Below are 20216 nucleotides of genomic sequence, written 5' to 3'. Positions count from 1 at the left end.
ATGTTTGCAATTGATTGACTGGCTCCTGAACAAAACTGTCTTCATAACAAACTCAAAATAGCACGTAACAGTGGCGGATCTAGGGGGAGGGGGTCCTTGGGGACCGAACCCCCGTTGAAAAAATTATTCAATTTTTTTTTGTATAATATAAAAGAAAATCATTAACTTAGTCTGGCGATTTTAAAGTTTGGCCCTGCGGAACACAGATTCCGCCAGTTGTGTCAAATGAAATAGGCCGCGTGAATCAAAATGCAGCACATCCGATTAATGACGTCACTGCTATTTGACAATTACAATATAACACAATAGAACTTAAGGTAGCGAGAAGGTTTTGTGACGTTTTTAAATAAAACATTCTCTGTCTGTTGTCTCGTTCAGAACAGTAATTTAGGTTATATATATCAAAAGACTAAGTATAGAGGTGCAAGTTCGCACAAACTGGACAGACATTGTTTACATAATTATCATAAAGTACTCACTTTAAGAGTAAAATTCCTGAGGTCATCGACAATTACGGGTTTCTTGCTATGTACAAACTCTACTGTCTTGGTACACTTGGCTATTTGTCCTACTTTGACACGCACATATATTTCAATGTCTCGTGTGGAGAATACTGAATAGACCGAGTTAAGAACTGAAAAGACAGGTTCATACTAAGTCGATTACGTGAACATGACCTTTGATTAAACCACATATTCTTATTTGAAGAAACATCGGTTGCAATAATTACATCATTAATATGCAATCAAAACTACACATAATGAATTAACCATGCAAGCACGTAGTATTTTTAAAAAAAATATTGCCCGCATTTAAAAATATACCTTTAAATCAGAATAATGAACTGTTCGAATCTATCAAAACATTTAACAAAAACAAATCGAAAGTAACTGGCACACTTAAAACGAGACACGCAATGAAACAAGGTTCTCGACCTCATTGTATTGTAAGCGTGAATGAATTTATATATTAATATTCGTTGTTATTAAATTGCTTAAATTACGTTTTGGTAAATCCAGAACGCATGCGCATTAGTATTTTATCCGAATTTCCTGCAACAAATACTTTTTATGATTGCTGGCAAAACAACATGTTTATTTCACAATAAATCTTATTACATTGCTACTGTCAAATAAAATAATTGGGTAGGATTTGCGGATAATACCTGGTACAACGAGTGGTATTGCGAGAAGTATAATAAAGTATCAGTATTGCTTTGAGCAATACCACATGTTATTTCCGGTATTAACTGGATTGACCTCTTTATCGTATGCACAACTGTCCCAGCAAACAACTGCCCATCAGAAAGAAAAACAAGCGTGAAAAGTGCCGGCCATGACCTTGGAGAACAGAATGCAGTGTGCACGCTTTTCATGATGCGTAATCGTTATTGTAACGTGAAATAACGTAAATAACGTAAATATTTGATTTGATTGTCTGTACTACAAAATGATCAACATTCGAAAAGTTGCAGGAAAAAAATGGATTATTTCTCGATTCGAAGCTCTATGAGCCGTTGTTAGTTAAAGCTGGAGGGTTGTCACCTGCGCACGCGCGGGAATTGAGTCCCAAGCGACGATAACAACACACGCTAAAATAGTTAAGGCTCATGGGTAGACGCTTGATTGTAAACAATGACAAATTGACGCTGCAGGGCCAGCGCTTCCTGTGACGACACAACGCAATGACACGCCATGGCTATCTGACGCATGCGCAGGTGACAACTCCCCCGCTTTAACATAGGGGTCAACAGATATCGCGTGGTGTGAATTGAGTACAATCGGACACCGTAGATATCATAGTTGGTCACATGATAAGCTATACACATGACCTTTTTTTCTCATCTCACTTTGACAAACACGTGTAATGCATGTTGGGACATGACATAAAGGATACACTCGTCACGTATAACTATATTCTGTATTTTCTTGATATGAATACTCAATAATCCAGCCTAATGAAAAATAAAACAACGCATCAAGACCTGTCAGTATCCAGGATGGTGAAACTTGTGATACTCGCTATGAAGTATTGTTTGTAGCTAACTCTTCCAGGTCAACGTGATACCCGGTGGAGAGGTTGAGGTGTCAGTTAATGGCAAAACATGATCATTAATCTGAACAATTTTAAAATTATATTCACCCAGGCGCAGTGGTATTTGAAGATTAAACGTAGCTTATCTGGTTTTCGCAAGATGAATGTAAAAAAAAAACAGGGCTACAGAGTGGTGTACGAATATTGATATTGAATGTCCCTTGTTTGAAGGTGCAGTGGTGTTTTTCAAAGCTTAAATGGGGTGGGGTGCAGTGGCATGGTATACGGAGATTAAACGTAACTAACCGGAGGTGCAGTGGTGCACGAATACTTATCACAGTTACGATCTTCATCCGCGGACGACTCTACTTTCTTCAAGATGAGCGACATTTTTGGTCGACATTAAGCATTCGACCCGTCGTTTTGTTTCAAGACCATCTAATCACACCCAATTCCAAGATGGTATCCTCTAGTTGTGCTTTTTCTAATGATACTCGTTTCTCTTATCAATTTAAACATCTGCGTGCATTTCAAATTTGTCCGCGTGAAAGTACACACGTTCGATGGTAGAGGACGCGTGAAAACGTTCGACATGGTACGCGCATAGTTACGCGGTACGCGCGTATTGTGCCTATCACGCCACCAACGGCAGTAATCAGTGTATACTTGGATCATTCTCCGTCGCAGAGACTATGGGTCTTTTATCACTAAGCTAGGGAACATCCCGCTCGTCTCTGCCACAGGCTAATTTAAATATCAATGACTGGACCTACATTTTGCTTTGCAATGAGTGCGTTCGCGTCGCTCCGTGAGGGTGCCCCAAACGACGCGGCAGAAAGTACTGCGGAAGTCAAGCAAGTGTTCAAAACGTAATAAAAAAGACGCCGCCACCGGTGCGCGTGGCCCAATCAATTGACTAACTGTCAGCTAACTTGTCAAACGAAAACATCGACGCGCCAAACTGAAAAGGTTGACGCGCCAAAATAAAAATGATAAACCACGCCCACTGCTTCAAAACAACCTGTTCACGGTGGGTGCCAGACAAAAGGAAGTCTAGCAGAGATTTACGGCCGTTTCAAATGCCAACCAGAGAAAATCAACTGGAATCATGGCTCCAAATTATTGACTCTGAACTTTTAAAGTATGTTTCTGCCTTACGAAGGGCTGGATATACCAGTTTACGGGCAATTGCACGCTTAACAGCAGAAGACCTAAAGGACTTTTTTACCGGGAATCCCTACGGGACATAAAAGACTGTTACTTTACGAATCGTACAAACTGCGTACTCCGATCAAAGTGTGTTTCGCTGAAGATGAAAATGAAGGTGTTTGCAAGCAAGTTACGTCGGATGTTTGCCTTGAATATGGAAATTTCGGGAACACCGCGAATCAAGCATCGACACGCGGTAAACGTAAGAAAAAACGACCGCGTCACGACGAGCAGCAAAACGATGATAGGAACCACGACTCGTGTCAGTTTAAATACTTAAGCCCGGTGGAAAAAATGACAATCGATAAAGAACTGGAAATCAGAAATCTTTCATCTAGTGTAAGAAATAGACAAGGGATGAAGGCTCCAGCCAGCTCACATTTTTTAAACTCGAAAAAACAGACGAAAAGAATGAAAAATAAAATGTTTTTTCGAGTTTAAAAAATGTGAGCTGGATGGAGCCTTCATCCCTTGTCTATTTCTTACACTAGATACCAGCCGATATCCCCCCCCCCCCGCTCATAGAGACTGCGTACTACAGTTGATTATAGTTCCTGGGCTCCCTGTGGTTTCGATCAGCTCCAAGTCACCATCACCTAGCTTATGGTAAAAACCTCTGTTGCCCTTGCTTGATCTACAATGAACGGATCGCTGCCATATTTTACGAATGCCCCGATGTTTCAGCACCTCGTTTAAATTTTCTGCCCGTGTTACTCACGTTACCGGCCATGTTTAGTAGTCAGCTGACGAGTTTGATGTGCTCAGAAGCAGTGGGCGTGGTTTAACATTTTTATTTTGGTGCGTCAACCTTTTCAGTTTTGCGCGTCGATGTTTTTGTTTGACAAGTTAGCTGACAGCAAGTCAATTGATTGGGCCACGCGCACCGATGGCGGCGTCTTTTTTATTCCGTTTTGAACACTTGCTTGACTTCCGCAGTAGATGTATTGGTCCGTTGCTATGCGAGCGAAAATCGTAAAAAATGTATAAAATTTATTTTGAAATCATGCCCACTGGCATTTTATGTTTGAGAAAATTACCTAAACACGTTTGTACCTATCGATTTCCTAGTTCGCTATCTTTTTACAAACATCGCCCAGTTGTGACGTCATATAGCAGGCGAACGAAAACTGGGCGGGCGCGATCATCCCGAGGCAACGACGCGAACGCACAGACGATTTGAACTGACAATTAACATCTACGTCTCCTACCGCACGATCTACTTTTTCATTATTTTAACATATTGAAAAGATTTTAGCACTGAATGTAAGAATATTTGACATATTTATTTTAAATAACACACATTTTTTTCAACAGAAGCTTAGGATATCAGAAACAAATGAATTAAAAAAACGCGGAATAACAACAATTTTGGTGTAAAATGTCGCCTGTGGCAGAGTCTAGTTGAGGCTCTCTGTGGCTCCTTAGGTCAAGAAGACTCTGTAAGGGAGAGTGTACTTGGACAATATAAACAACTTTTGCCTTCACAATTTTCGGAGTGTTCTAGCAAAGGGCATAGAACAAATTTTAGTTTCATCCACCCTGGTTGTATTTACGTAGAATATGTATTTACGTAGAACAATGCGTTTAGGAAAGACATGAATATTTTTGATATAAACCCGGGGCTGGTGCATAATGATTTTTTTTTCAGCTTGACAAAACAAAAATAGATAGGAAGTTTTGTATTTTATTTTATTTTCATTTGTAATACAATGTAGAAATATGGAGAACTGTTTGAAATATGACAATTTACCAGTATCGCAAACAATAATACTAATTATTAAAATAGTTTAATTAGGTTGGTAACACATTTCTATCTTATTAAAAAAAAAAACATTATAAATTAATTATATCATATTATTATATCATAACATTATAAATATTATATCCATTCACCTAATCATGTACGCTTTATAATTAGTTTATTGTATTTATATAATTTTGATTCACGATTAGAAGTTATTAAACTATTCCAACAGTGTTTGAGAAAATGAAAGGATTTAGCTGCGGCGGCTAAGAAGTTTGCTTCTGACATAGAGGTAATAGAAGACTATAAAGGTGATACTTTGGTAGCTCCCATACTGTTACTATGGGAATAAACAATAAATGTCATTTCTAATTCATATTATATATGAACACATACAGATTACTTACAATACAGCTTAACATTCAATTCAGACGCACCTCTATTGTAATTACTGTTAACACCTCCTTTGAGCAATGAGTTTTTCCCCGCAAATAAGTCTGTGGCAATGTGTTGAACTATGATTTTTTTGTCGTTTGTGACTAAATCGATCTTATTTAAAGCGGGGGAGTCGTCACCTGCGCATTTGTCAGATGGCCATAGCGTGTCATTGTTTACAAACAAGCGTCTACCCATGAGCCTTTGCGTTTTAGCGTGTGTTGTTATCGTCGCCTGGGACTCAATTCCTCGCGCGACCCTCCCACTTTAACGCTATTTACAAACCCCGATCGAATTTAAAAAAAAAAATACAGGGTAATAAAAAGTTGAATTAAATTGTCAACACGATAACTATGTACATATACGGTATTAAGAATTCTAATGTCATGACTAACTCTGTTTTTTTTAACATACCACCGAAAACTGCTTAGAAAATTTACGCTCTCTCTCGATAGGTGCTGCGATAACGGATCTAAAACATCTGTGTTTTGAAAGTAGAACGCAGGACACGTACAGCATGTTAAACGCTAACATTTGGTATTTAGTGCAATGCATGACGGGTAAAACGTGTTAAATGATATATTCGGTGCATTGATAAGGAATTATGTATACATGTCTGTTTTGTTTGTTTGTTTGCTGGTTTGTATCTCTGATGTGTAATGAATAGAGTATGTTAAAAGTGAAATTGTTGACGGTGGCGTTTTTTTCCGTCGGTTTGAGTTTACTACTGGTAAGCATAGTGATTGACAGGACGCTCATCAACTCAATCACGAAACTCAAACATATATATGGACTGTACAAAGTACGTGATACAAGCGACGATGCCGCTACTGCCATGGTGAGTCACAGCATATTTATTGTCATATTATCAACAAACCGGGGTTAAATGGAAATAATACAGCCCGTGACGTCACGAATATGGATTACTATGATGTTGTGTTTGTAGCATCATGTTACTGATTATTGTTTTTCTGTCTGAAATTATACCTGTCTGATTGCTTGGTTGAGTAGGCATGAGTGGCGCCCTCGCTGGCCGAACGGCATCACAGAGGGCGCAACTCACGTTACCTCCTCAGGCGAGGAATACATTTGGCTGGTTCCCGCTTCAAGTGTCATGGCGTACCAAGCCATTCGCAAAGGACGCCGGGAACCAGCGAAGGAATACATATGATCTGTCCCAAACAGCAATCCACAGGACATGAGCAGTCATCCGTTTGCGTCAAAACACCGCTAGAGGGCGCGACTAAAGAATCGAGAAGTAGTGCACATGGTCGACAGGTATAACGATTTTCCATTGACTGAAAACTACATACAATTCAGTTTGCTTCTGTTGTATATACTCAGATATGTTACCAACTTTATAATGTGAACTTTATTTCTACCATCAAGACGATAACTAACTACATGCACATACAAATTGATCAGTTCTGTTCCATCTAATTTTGATTTTCTATCATCCTTTATTGTGTTATAGGTCATCTCTGAATCGATGCCACCAAATCAAGACAGTTACGAAATCCAAAATAAGCAATATATGACTCGCTACTTACTGCCTATACTTTACTGCAGTCCAAGGGGACCCAATTCTATCTACCACGGATTTCGCTTTGCGATAAACTATGCTTTGCACCAAAACAGAAGCATAGTTTTAGTCCCATTCACCGATCGTCAATTTGATGAGCTGTTACTCCCGGATGACGTATCTGTCATTAGACCGTTTGACGACACTTTCGATGCGCAGAAGTTGTCCGAATTACTTCCTACGGTCACCATTTCTGAGTTCACAAAGGATTGTGGGAGATATATACCGTGGGACTCTCTGGTAAATCTACGCGAAGGTAAGCCTCGTTCAGAGAGGAGAAAAAAGTATATACTTAACGTTTACAAAGGACATGACCCGGAAGTCATTGAAGACTGCCTTGGTATTGACCTTCCTGTGATTCCTGATCCTGGACTATCTTCTGCGGAACTCAGAATGACAATCGAACACACCAATGACATCCCCTGTATAGCTGTGTTGCTAAGGGATACAAGCCTGGTATATCGCGTGACTGATAAGTTCAGCAATGACAGTTACCGTACAATCGACAAGTACCTAATAAGGGCGCCTTATATTCGCAAAATGGCGGACCATGTGAGCAAAATGTTGTGTAACGGGGAGGAATTTGTGGCATTGCACTGGAGAGCTATGCCGGAAAAGTAAGTATGAACACAAGCTAACCATTGCATTAGTCACCACGCTGTAAACTGATTTACTGAGATAACTAGATTCTTGACCAATAATATGGTAATTTAAAGGGTGGTAGTCGTCGGGCCGCGCATGTGCGACATTTGTTGATATACATTGATTTTCCCACAATCCAATGCGCTCTTCTAATGGAAATCACAAATATGAGGTTTGACCTGGGCGCGACTTGCACTAATTACCGCCGGTGACTCCTTCGATACCTTTCATTCACCTAAAAAAACAATTAAAGTTTGGTAACGTCTCAGTTTGTACTCGTTCATCTGCGCAACAGCCAAATGTCGCCATCTTTGTTTATATGAGACCCATATATCTCGCGCATGCGTGGCGCGACGACTACCGCCTTTTAAAACCTTTAGTACCACACCGGCGAACGACTGTAGCAAAATTGTTTGGCAACCTACTGGAAAGGTAGGATCAATAACGTGGAACACATGTTGTTCGATATTACAAGGAGACCTGGACGATGGACTGGGATCTAGAGAAATAAAAAATGCTAATTTGACGGCGAACGCATGCGCTTATTTGTGTTATTGATTATACCATGTAACATAATACAAAAAAACAAACATGCAGTATTGGATAAAAACACCCACTCAACGTTACCTTTAATTATTCACATTTAGTAAAAGAATAGATCTTGAAAATTAAGAACAATTGTATATTTGCAGGTGTGACCAGGCCAGGAATCCCAATCATAGACACTGCTCCTCACTCAAAGTGTTGGATAAATTCAGGGATAAAATCATTGATGTTACCCATCAATTCCTTAAGACACGTAATATTTCATGTTTATACATATCTGCACCGAATGTGGGAAAGGTAGATTATTCGTTTATTCATAGAATGTAATAACGAATTACCTTAAAGCGGGAGAGTAGTCACCTGCGCATGCGTCATATGGCCATAGCGTATCATTGTTTACAAACAAGGGTCTACCCATGAGCCTTTGCGTTTTGATCGTGTGTTGTTATCGTCGCTTGGAATTCAATTCCCGCGCGTGCACAGGTGACGACTTTACCGCTTTAACTTTGTAACAAAAGCACTTCCTTTCAAATCACTTTGCACCAGACGGTCACTTCGCACCACGTGGTCACATGTCTATGTAATAACTAATAATGATTAAAACGACTGTCTGAAATTAAGTTACATATTTTATGCCCGGGGGTATGTTTTCACTTGTACTCCTCCCTTTATTTAATATTATCCAAAAATCATTCAATCCCAAGTTTCTGTTATTTTTCTGAGAATCGTTTATTCTCACGCCACTGCCACTATCATGATCTGTGCTATTGCGTTGATTTGAAAGGTGCACGTAATTATTTATTATTATTATTATTATTATTATTATTATTATTATTATTATTATTATTATTATTATTATTATTATTATTATTATTATTATTATTATTATTGAATTGAATATACTGTGAGTTTAATTGCACATAGCCGTAAAATGTACAAAAAATAATAATTATCTCAGTGGTGTTATCAGTAAATTAAATTGAAAAGAAATGACAGTAATGTTGCTATTTTTTTTAAAAAGTAGTCGAATATTCGTGATAAAACACCTGAAGATATTCCAATGCTATTCTGAAGTATGTTTTACGTATTTACTAAATATTTTTAATAAAAAATAACCTAACTATAGTTCACATGCGGTTTAAAGTGTCCTGATCAAAGTAACTGCGTGGTACAAAGTAACTGCGTGTTACGAAGCAATTGTGACGAATAGAAAGCACTTATCCATTAAATTAAGAATAATCTGCATATGCTAATTATGATGAATAATCATGAGCTACTGATTATAATGATTCCTATGACTTAAAACACTCATTCCAAATACCTCGTTATCGCTCTCGCCCACATTCATGTTATAACCCACAATTAACGACATTTTTGATATAATTCTAGGACACCGTGGAACGCTTTAGAGAAACCGTACCACGTGTTTTTGACAAAAACACACTGGCAAGTATTCTACCACTACAGGGGCATATCAACCATTTCTTGGGAGATTCCTACAAGATGTCTTTATTAGAACAAGAAATTTGCGTCAGTAAGTATTATTAAAACTGTTTTAGTCACGTATCCCTGTTGAATATACGTGTCTGTGACCTTTGTAATTATTCCATACATTGAACATTTTCCAATAGTTGTAGTTGTTAGGCCAGAATCTTGAAAAAAACCCAAAAAATCCAAATACCAGAGAGCGAAAAAAACATTCCTGAATGTTTGATTATTTTTAAATAATTATTATCGACTACAATTATAAACTATTATAGTTTATTGTAAGTGTTAATGACGTCAGTTGTGGACATGAAGCGTGACCTGCTAAACTACCTATTCTTGATCTAGAATATAAAAACGTGCCCGTTTTGCCAAAAGTTTTTGCCTTTCATACTTTGCTACCAGCATGCATTTCTGCCAAAATTTACTGTTCTGTTGTACAGTTTTGTTGTTTTTTTTCCTTTCAGGGTCTAAGATCTTTATAAAGAATCGTTGGTCTAATTGGTCTATGTTTGTCGAGTATGCAAGAGAAGCTCAAAACAAACCGACGATGACATATGCAGATATGCCAGACATACCCCGAGAAGTTTTAGAAGCATTTCGCCTTGTGAGAAGATGACATATCTGTTCATTATTTGATTTTTTAAAAATTAAAATAAATTAAAAATCCTGTAATGATAATTTTTTTCAATTTTTTACGATAAAATCATAGCTGCGATCAGTAATATGATTTTCCAAGCAATGCAACACATGGGTGGCATAATTTTTGTTCCGAAATGTTGCAGCTAATTAATGATCAGTCGCAATATGCTGCTTTTACACTTTTTATAATTGGACCTTACACAATTATATCATATTCACATATAATTACCCGCTAATAACTCACAGTTATGTTCTGCTTATATTATGAGTTTATTACGAGGATACCTCAAAGTATGCTCGAAGACAGTACAGCGGGAGTATCGACCGACGCGCAGTGGAGGTCGATGCGACAGCGTACTGTCTGAGTGCATACTTTCAGGTAGCTTCATAATAACCTTATATTATTATATATCTTTTCCTTCCAAGGATACATCATGGGAATGTCGAAATCCAAAAAGTTTAGAACAGAATCAGCGAACTTTATTGTGTGGAGTCTGGTGGCAGCCATGTTTGTTTTTATTATTAGAGAACCCTTACGCGCGTAATCATTCCATATTTGGAATTCGCTTTTCCTTATATGGTAGGATGGAAATACCCCGTAATATACCGCAAGATCACGGCACGCTGTAACTTATGGCGTTACGGTGACAGATATATAATACGTTATATGTAACGGGAATGCCATAGCAAATCAATGATAACATTCGCGAGTGTTGGAAATACATGGTTGACTAAATCCACAATAACAAAAATGAATTTATGCTACAACTGACAACTACACGGGATATAAAATTGGTATCAATGAATATAAAATTTGACATAAAATACCCAACCGTATAAATGACACTTACAAACCCATGCATAATATAAGACAACCAGCGCCCGGTAATTTGTCAACCTGTGTGAATACGATGTGTCATGTTACGATTGCCAAGTCTGAATATCAACGTTGTCTCGTAAGACATGCGAATTGTCCATGCAGGCGAGTACCAGGGATGACTGTATATGTACATATTTCACCAAGGCGCCAGTAATAATCATCGCCTTAATACAGTGAACGTAAAACCTTCTATGAACACTGCCAGTGTCGCTGACTTCTCCAACGTTTCCTAAAAACTCACGCTCATCCAATGATCTTCAACATGCACGCATATGAATAGAGTTACTGCACTGGTTTGCGGAGACTTATACACGAAAACATATGATGAAGTGGTGTTTTTGTAGGTCCGAGTCAGGTTCAAGATTCAAATGCCCCATATATTTATATAGATACATAATCGAACCCAGTCTAAGTCAATTCAATTTAGTTCAATTATATTACCATAAACTTTCAACTTGAATGTACACGTATTGGTAGCTTGAAAGTGTGGTTAGGGCGTCACTTGAATTTCAGTTACACATAGAGGTTCACTGGCAAACGAAAGTGCACAACTTTAATATGGTGAAGATACCACATAGCGTGGTTAATGCCCCTCCATGAAATAGTAAATGCATCACATAATATATGATAAATGTACTACATGACATGATGAATACACCACGTGACATGATGAATGCACCACGTGACTTAATGAATGCACCACGTGACATGATGAATGCACCACGTGACAACATAACATTGAACGACTTAAAATAGCTATGGTTTTCCATATGTATGTATTATAACTCAGAGCAGCAGGGTCGTCACCTGCGCACACGCGGGAATTGAGTTCCAAGCGACGATAACAACACACGCTAAAAACGCAAAGGTTCAAGAGTAGATGCTTGTTTGTAAACAATGACACGCTATGGCCAACTGGAGCATGCGCAGGTGACGACTCCCCCGCTTTAAACTTTTTAAAAACAATTTTGTATATCCCTAGCATATTTTCTTTGAAATGTATACGACAACAGCAACTTCTAATCAATCAGTTCACATATACCTGATTCATGTGTCACAAAGACTACCATTACCAGTTTACAACATGCATGCCAACTCTGTTTATTGGTATCCCTAAGTTCATTATTGATAGCACAAACAAACTGGTCTGCACTTTCCACATGGGTGAGCTGGTATGTTATTTAAATCTGACGGTGACTAATAATTCCATTTTGCACTTATTTCCGATTTTCTTATTACAAGTCGGCAAATTTCAGTTCGAGTCAATTTGAAATTGACATGACAAATATAAAAATTACTATGGGGACGTACGTTCAATTTATTGCTAATAAATAACATATCCCATTCTATACCCCTTTTCATGAGTCCGGTGTCAGAATGGGATCACCTGAAATGGACGCACGATCATATTCTTACTGTACATGCACATAACCTTGGGTTATCTTGCTTAGACATGACTAACGACTACACAACTAATAAAGGTTACGACTAACTATAGTAATGTATTTTCCACATGTTCATATTTTACACAATGAACAAAAAACACGTCAAATAATGTATACAATTTCGTATGTTTTTAAAATCACGCACAGATATTCAAGAGTAAATATAGTTTGCTTGTTACTTTCATTTTTTTAGAAAGAGACTCACCAGAGGGTAATTTAAAAAAACAAAACAAACATTATGGACATTATTGTGAACTGCCCGAGCTTTGTTCCATGTCTAACCACCACTATACACCAGCCTGGCGATTGATTGGGTAGCCAAACAGCGTTAGTGTCATGTGATCATAGGAGACAAGTCATGATCCTTAGGATCCCTCTCCCATGACTATAATTCTAACCTTGTTCCCTCAGTTTACTTCAATTTTTATTTTATATGCCCCTTTTTCAGGACGTGTATAGTTATCTGGAGAGGCATGTATAATTACATTGAGGGCGAGGGAGCCTCAAGTAACTCTTTCCATTCACTAAGGTGAAATGAAACATGGTGTCAAAAATAGATGTCGTGTTAAGTCGTGAATGATCAATAACTTAGGGGGTCATATTCAATTCCATTCGCCTAAGATTGTTAAATACATGTAGATAGTATTTCCTATGGTAAAATTTGTTTGTGTTTTAATCTAGTCTACTTCCGGTTTTCAATTGTCCAATGCACCCATTTTTTACTATCCTGAATCTACTAAATCTGAAGTTTTCATTTTTTTCTTTCCTTATTTCGCAGATGACTATTCTAACAGATCTTATGTTGAGTACGCCTTCCCAAACAACTAAATATTTATAAATATACTTTCCTTTAATTCTATTTTTGCGTATCTTTCTCGTCCCTAAATCTCGACTGATATTGCGTGCGTTTCTTGTCTACATAGGCCATATTTTAGTGTGTCCAAATCATCTTGACTTTGTCAATAATAATTCTGCTATATTGATTCGTTCTTAACTATACAGATCACAACTGATTGGAATAATGTGATACATTTGTACACACAAAACCATTTGCTTCATACATTATTGTATGTGAATCATCTCGGCAGCAAATATAATACAGTAAAATATCTTTTTTTCAACTCTATCATTTTAGAGTAAATCCCGTTCTCAGGGAACCTATACATGAATTTCCATGATGTCAAATTGAGTCAGTACGCGAGCTTATTTAGACATTGACTTTGGTAAACCTTGGAAAAAATCAGCTGGTACTTGTGTTCGATCGTTCCCGGTTGACACGGGAGTAACACATTGCCATAATCAACCAATGTCAACGGTGGCACATATTAAAGTCAGTTTGAGCAGAAGTTTCAACGTTAATTATTTAGAACTGATCACTGGCACATAGACCATGTCACCAAACTTATTCACCTACAAGACAAAACCAAGGAAGACATTGTCAAGAATTGAACTTAGTTTTTAACAAATGCATCATTGTTTGAAAAAATATATAGGTAGACTAGCTGAAAAGTTTCAAAATTTCATCCGTCTTCGATGACGATGCGGCTAATATGGCAGGGGATTATGTAAGACAGGTTACTGATATTCATATAGCTATTAATTTCATGACGTTAGGGATATGGAATTACCTTAATCACCAACACCGAATTTTAATGAATGTAACCAAATATAATGAGTTGAACAGTATATTAAGATATATACATATATCAAACAATTCCAATTCTTGTTCATTAAATATTGAGTAGATATTAAGCAACTATGTTTCATATTCTCGGAACAACGAATAATTTTGTTTTGGAAACATAATATATATATCAAAAAATAACAGATCAACGTTGAAAGAATATGCGGCATTATCTGTGTAGTTATACTAGGATTATCTTGCGCAATTTAAAATTCAATTTGTAATGAAGTATTATGACACCGTGGCATAAAAATGGTGTACAGATTTAGTTGAATAATTCAATAAAACAATTATTATTTAGGAGAGTATTGTATTGGCGGACTAACTTATTCGCAGATTATATATATCACATAAAATCTTGTACATCAATAACAGAAAATCAATTATGTGCTCTTTCAGTATTTGGTTTAAATGACGTCACTCTATAACAGCTGTGCACTATATAAGAAAGAAACACCATAGGCATATTCACCGTACATTTCCAGTTGCAAGAAGTCAAGTTCTTCTTTCATAATGGTTCTAAGTATGCATCTCTACATCTTAGTGGTGCTTGGTAAATATTTACGAATTAATCATTACTGTATAATTATTTCCATCTGAATTAATGTCTGTCAAATTGGAAACATTTGCTGGTAGTATTGCACAGGCAATGGAAAATGAAAAATTGCAAAATTGAATCCCTCACTTAACGACGTGTAATTTTTTACTTGACATTTATGTATAATACATATAGATATTGCTATCAAATGTACTGTACACATTTTGTTCTGAAGATCGGGGAAAGATTATTGTCAACAGTTTGGTACATCTTAGTCACTGTAAGCGAGCGTTCACTGCACGCTATTTCAATGCGCCTTTTTGAAGAAGAAATTTAAATTAAGACGTAGAGCGCGCCAGCTTACAGTGGCGGACGCATTTGCTGTAGTTATGAATTTGATTTATGCGCCTTTAACTAATATTATATAATTTATAATTATATATATTTCTGAATATTCTGTTGCATTAAGTGGCTACAAGAAAACTTGTTACGGAATGTGCTTGATTATTGATTTGTTCACAGCGCGCGTTGATTTTGGATAATTGAACCAACCCACCACAAGTTATGTTCAGCTGTTTTATCATGCGAAATTTTCTGTGTTAATTCAAGTAGAAATTAACCTGATAAATAATTTAATAATTTGAATAATAATTGTATATATCATATATTATTACTTTGCGTTGGCATATACCGAGTGCTTTACATATACCATTATCAATCATGTAAAGTTAAATTTGTTTAGAAACACACATTTGTGTCCGAGGAAGGCGCGGAAATAGTAAGTAAGTCAATACTGATAATACTTTCTTGTTGTATTCGATGAAAATATCAGAAGGGTGGATGACGTGATTGATTGATAAATTCGTATCATTTTCATTAATTAATATTCATGAACGATGAAAGAAATCTTCCGTACAGTAAAACTGTGCCAAAGCGCCTTCCAATATTCAATGGAATTATTCTAAATTGACTGAATATAATTAAATAATTACAGACGAACGAACATTTATCTAACAGCCCGCAAAAGATTATATCTATCGTTACTATCTGAAAAAAATAATTGAAATATTGTTGACTTTGAAGTGTTCCATTTACGTCTTCCGGCGACCACCATCTAGAAAATATTGTAATGTGAATATCAATATAAATCAAATACAATGTTTGTCTCTATAGTAATTCACTGCATATTACAAGGAAAACTGTCTGCACAATATCATGATGAAGAAAAGGCGATGATACTTAATATTCATAACAATTTCCGACGGCGTGCTGGTATACAATGGGAAAAAACAAAACGTCATTTGACAAACATGAACAAACTAGTAAGTAAAACGCGCGTGTTAGCTACAACATAATGATATTTTATAATATAAGAATAACCAATTGCAATAACATTTCAGAATAATCATTTTTGTTTTTTTTGTTTTTTTATTTTGATCTGCGTGTATTTATACTTCCATGCACATTTTTAGAACTGGGACACAGAACTGGAAAGAAGCGCAAAAGACTTTACTACTTGCGATAATATCGGAAATGACAGTGTCATTGATTTGGATAGATACGATAATTTCTTTGGCGAGGTAAACCCACAGCAAACTGGACGAAATATAGTGTTTGGTCATGACATGTCACTGGAAGATCTTATTGGAAGTTGGTTCAAACAATGGGTTGCTTACAATTACAACTGGCAGGTTTGCGAATCACAGAATGAGCGATGTGAGGATTTTGTTCAGGTGAGTGACTGAAAAACAAGTCACACATGGTCGAACGTTGAAGTTGTATTGTCTGCAAAACGAAGTTGAAAGCTCTTCATTTTTTTGTTTGTGACTAGCTTGACCAAAAATAAAGTTAGAAGGTTACGACGTTCGCGAGTTATATTACCAAAAACCTTGTGCCGTTTATTGGCAAAGTTATTCCGTCATGGCTTGCTCTTCGAATTCTTTCTCGCGGACGCACTGAAGACAGCCAACCTGGGAAGTACGTAGTGATCGTTGTTCGACTTTCATCCCACACAGGCGTATCAGAAGTAAAGTAGTAACCTACAAATAAAGCTGCAGAAAAGTTAATTTTAGTTTGAACTACATTTCATTTCTAGCCGTTTTCATTAGTTTACCTATATACGTATATACTATATACACTTGGCCATGTTATATGAAATACGATCTAATTCGAGTCTATATAAATAATTATGCACACCGTGATAATCTATCGGAAATATTGATTTTTTTTAGCTATACTAATGACACATTAATTACAGCTTGTCTGGTCCGAAGCTACTCTTGTTGGATGCAGTGCTAACCCAAGTTGCGTACACGATGGAGTGAAAGGGACGTTTCTAGTAGGCTATTACGACAAAGGGTTGGTTCAGTTATACTTCGTACATATTTTATTGACAAACCAATATTCTCAAAGTATCATATTTACATAACTGCATAATTAAAGAGCACCGCTAACTCAAACATTGGGTTATCACGCAGATCAACGCCATTCAAACCACCATTCAAACTTGGCCAGGAGTGCTCTCAATGTGACAGTGGATATGGATTTTGTGAAGACGGCCTATGTGGTAAGTTTATTATTTGTTCTATAACATGTAGTGGATATGTCTTCTCTTTCGATGATATTAACCAATTCAAGTAACAATCGAAAACTAATCCTTATCATATAATATCATTGCATTTAAGGTAGAGATGCAGGTTCATGGGCACTTGAAAGTGAAATATTTTTTTTTTTTGCTTTTTATTATCCAAACAGTCTTGGCTATAGACTGTTAAAATTTTTGTAGAATTGTGAATAGTGGAACATACTCAAAAAACGATTTTAAAATATAGATAACAGGTGCAAACATTCTCTGTTTTTGAATGCTTAGCAAGATTTAGCAAGGCTGTACATAAATAATAAAAAAGAAACATGATGAAAAACAGAAATAACGGGATCTCCATATTATGCACTATATTTAACTTTTAACAAAACGATAATACATTTAAATTTGGAACTGTTACAGCCATTTTAATTATGAGCATTAGCAAACTGAGTGAATTGTTATGCAAATTAGCATTTATCTCAGCTTCTTTTTAGTGCAAATCCTAGACTTTAAAAAAATTAACTCCTAGACGCTTTGACCTTTTGTTTTGAAATTTTCACAAATGATTGACAATGTGTTTATCTTCAAAACGCCGTCGGGGCATTGTTTTTGATTGAACAGTGTTACAACAATCGTACTGACAACTAGCCTGGGTGTTAATTTATACATAAACTTGAAGTAGTGAAATTTGAGCTGCTGCCCTGCAAAATTGACAACTGGTAGACAGTTTTCAAAACGGCACTTTCTTCAAAGTAAACAGATGTACCCATACGCCAATTTTGACAGGAAACAGAAGCATGGTTTAGAAGCTAATTTTTTTTTAAATCAATTTTGACCAAAAAAGCAAATTTTTGTGCATATTTCAAACTACAGTGTCCATAAAATAAATACTAACAAAATTTTAAAATTCATACAATAAGCGTTCCGAAAATATATAGTTTTGTGGACAAGGGAGGTCATCTTGGTTTCCTATTTAAATAATTAAAATACCTGTCAGGTAAACTGCATCTCTACCTTAAGGAGATTTATATATCATAGTTAATTACTGTATTTTAATGTTTCCAGTTAAAAGCTGCTTGAGTAGTGCCTCTACAAATTGCGGTGAGTAAGTTTTCTCTACAAAGAATTAAAGTAACTATTTTATAATTTCGTTTATCGATATTTGTTTATGCTACACAAAGTCAGATATGAAAATAAATGGGCCACAGTTAAACGTATTATTACTTTGACGTGAAGGCAAAAGTAAAACCTGACTCATTATTATAAAATGTATTTTTAAACTTGATTAAAATACTTTATTAAATTAATGTGTCAGGAGCTAATATTGTTATTGTTTTACAGAATGTAAGAAACATGCTATCATCCGGGTATCGGCGAGGGCGATCTTCAAGAGGAAACATGTACATGTACATGTGTAATTGGTATGGGAAACGATTGTGAAGGTGAGATTCATGTTAAATTAATTTCTGCGTGCTGATAAGACATCGAGTATATATTAGTGTTTTGCTGATTGTTGAAATGTATATAGAATTTCGACATTTAAACAAGAATTTAAATATTAATAATAATGTTTTTCAATGCGTTATGGGTTCTTGACATTTTTCGGTAATAAACCATATTATTCGTTTGTTTTTCCATAGAGATATGTGAAAACACACCTGATAATTCGTACGTCTGTGATATGATAAATACACCAGAAGACTGTGCTAACTCCATTATGTTACAACGCTTATATTGTCCGGCTAACTGTGAATATGGGTGTTATTAGGTATACTCATTAATTCACACAATCATTAATTCAATCATTCCTTCATTGGTTTTATTCATCCCTGATTGATTTGTTAATTAATTATTTATTTTATTAATTAATTTATTCATTTATTTATTATTATTTCTATTATTTATCTGAATTAATTAATTAATCAATGAATTAACTTATTATTTGTTCTATTATTTATCGGAATAATTAATTAATTTATTTATTTATTTATTTATTTATTTATTTATTTATTTATTTATTTATTAGAACGCACATTGTCGACTAAACCAAACCAGGATGTCAATGGAATTACATTACGACATACATATACGTTTGTGAATATACTAACCTTATACCAATGAAAAGAACACTTCGCGAGTTCAGCTATAACTGTTTTCCGTCAAAATTGTGTCCGTATTTTGTTCATATGTATTGCCTCTGTTCAATTAATGTTTATATGCGGTTGGTACACTGATACGGCACTGTGAGTCGGTCATTATTGTTGTAACATGCTAAAATTTGCAATATATAACCACTGTATGTGCATTAAGTTGGCGTTGTTAAATATATAATCATTCAATAACATCAAGTTCGTTGTGTTTATTTAGCATGTATGCGTCAAATACTAAAGATTGGGTATTACAATGAGGTAAACAGGAGCACGTGATTGGATGCAACACCCAACTGTACTATGGATGGTGTATAAGTACAGTTGACATTCACGTCCATCAATGTTCAATTTGACGAATGCGCAATAGGTGATTTTCCGTACAATTGCGAGATCTCGCGAGATGTATGAAAGACGCGCGTCGAACGTCTGCCGCAAAAAACGAACGATTTGATTTTGAACTAGAATTTCACACCGTAACTCACACCGACCAGCCGATCTTCGACAGGGGAATATTGCTTCCGAATACCCTCACTTAATCGAAATTGCCTATCATGAAATGTGGACAGCACATTATTAAGCATGGAAATGTCCCCCAAAGTACTTCGCGTTTGTCGAA

At 36.1% G+C, this 20216-nt stretch overlaps 2 protein-coding genes across 3 annotated transcripts; both read left to right on the top strand.

Moving 5' to 3' along the window:
* The first annotated feature begins 7555 nt into the window (after window positions 1-7555).
* On the top strand, window positions 7556-10352 carry LOC146729632 (uncharacterized). The gene is made up of 4 exons (XM_085495209.1): window positions 7556-7621; window positions 8339-8489; window positions 9582-9726; window positions 10145-10352. Exons 1-4 carry the CDS (start codon window positions 7566-7568, stop codon window positions 10294-10296), a joined length of 504 nt encoding a protein of 167 aa, XP_085351335.1. The 5' UTR covers window positions 7556-7565; the 3' UTR covers window positions 10297-10352.
* A 6122-nt stretch (window positions 10353-16474) lies between these two features.
* Window positions 16475-19798, top strand: LOC144356506 (cysteine-rich secretory protein 2-like). Of its 2 annotated transcripts, XR_014928069.1 has the most exons (7): window positions 16475-16599; window positions 17124-17224; window positions 17344-17432; window positions 18516-18551; window positions 18792-18892; window positions 19091-19218; window positions 19477-19798. XR_014928069.1 is itself a non-coding variant. In XM_085495172.1 (6 exons), exons 1-5 carry the CDS (start codon window positions 16492-16494, stop codon window positions 18866-18868), a joined length of 411 nt encoding a protein of 136 aa, XP_085351298.1. In that variant the 5' UTR covers window positions 16475-16491; the 3' UTR covers window positions 18869-18892; window positions 19477-19798. The 2 variants fall into 2 exon arrangements, 1 of the variants encoding a protein (XP_085351298.1); XM_085495172.1 differs by lacking the exon at window positions 19091-19218.
* Window positions 19799-20216: the final 418 nt, after the last annotated feature.

Source organism: Saccoglossus kowalevskii, chromosome 21, assembly GCF_978046115.1.
Source record: "Saccoglossus kowalevskii chromosome 21, keSacKowa6.1, whole genome shotgun sequence".
Classification (NCBI taxonomy): domain Eukaryota; kingdom Metazoa; phylum Hemichordata; class Enteropneusta; family Harrimaniidae; genus Saccoglossus; species Saccoglossus kowalevskii.
The sequence above is the reverse complement of the archived record's forward strand: the minus strand, read 5'-3'. Positions and strand labels throughout refer to the sequence as shown.

Excerpts from the sequence above, each read along its gene's own strand:
- LOC146729632 (XM_085495209.1), top strand. The coding sequence starts at position 7,566 with ATGTTGTGTAACGGGGAGGAATTTGTGGCATTGCACTGGAGAGCTATG. Across the intron at positions 7,622-8,338 it reads TGGAGAGCTATGCCGGAAAA|GTGTGACCAGGCCAGGAATC; the intron begins GTAAGTATGAAC and ends GTATATTTGCAG. Across the intron at positions 9,727-10,144 it reads AGAACAAGAAATTTGCGTCA|GGTCTAAGATCTTTATAAAG; the intron begins GTAAGTATTATT and ends TTTTCCTTTCAG.
- LOC144356506 (XM_085495172.1), top strand. The coding sequence starts at position 16,492 with ATGTCACTGGAAGATCTTATTGGAAGTTGGTTCAAACAATGGGTTGCT. Across the intron at positions 17,225-17,343 it reads GTAGGCTATTACGACAAAGG|ATCAACGCCATTCAAACCAC; the intron begins GTTGGTTCAGTT and ends GTTATCACGCAG. Across the intron at positions 17,433-18,515 it reads TTGTGAAGACGGCCTATGTG|TTAAAAGCTGCTTGAGTAGT; the intron begins GTAAGTTTATTA and ends TAATGTTTCCAG.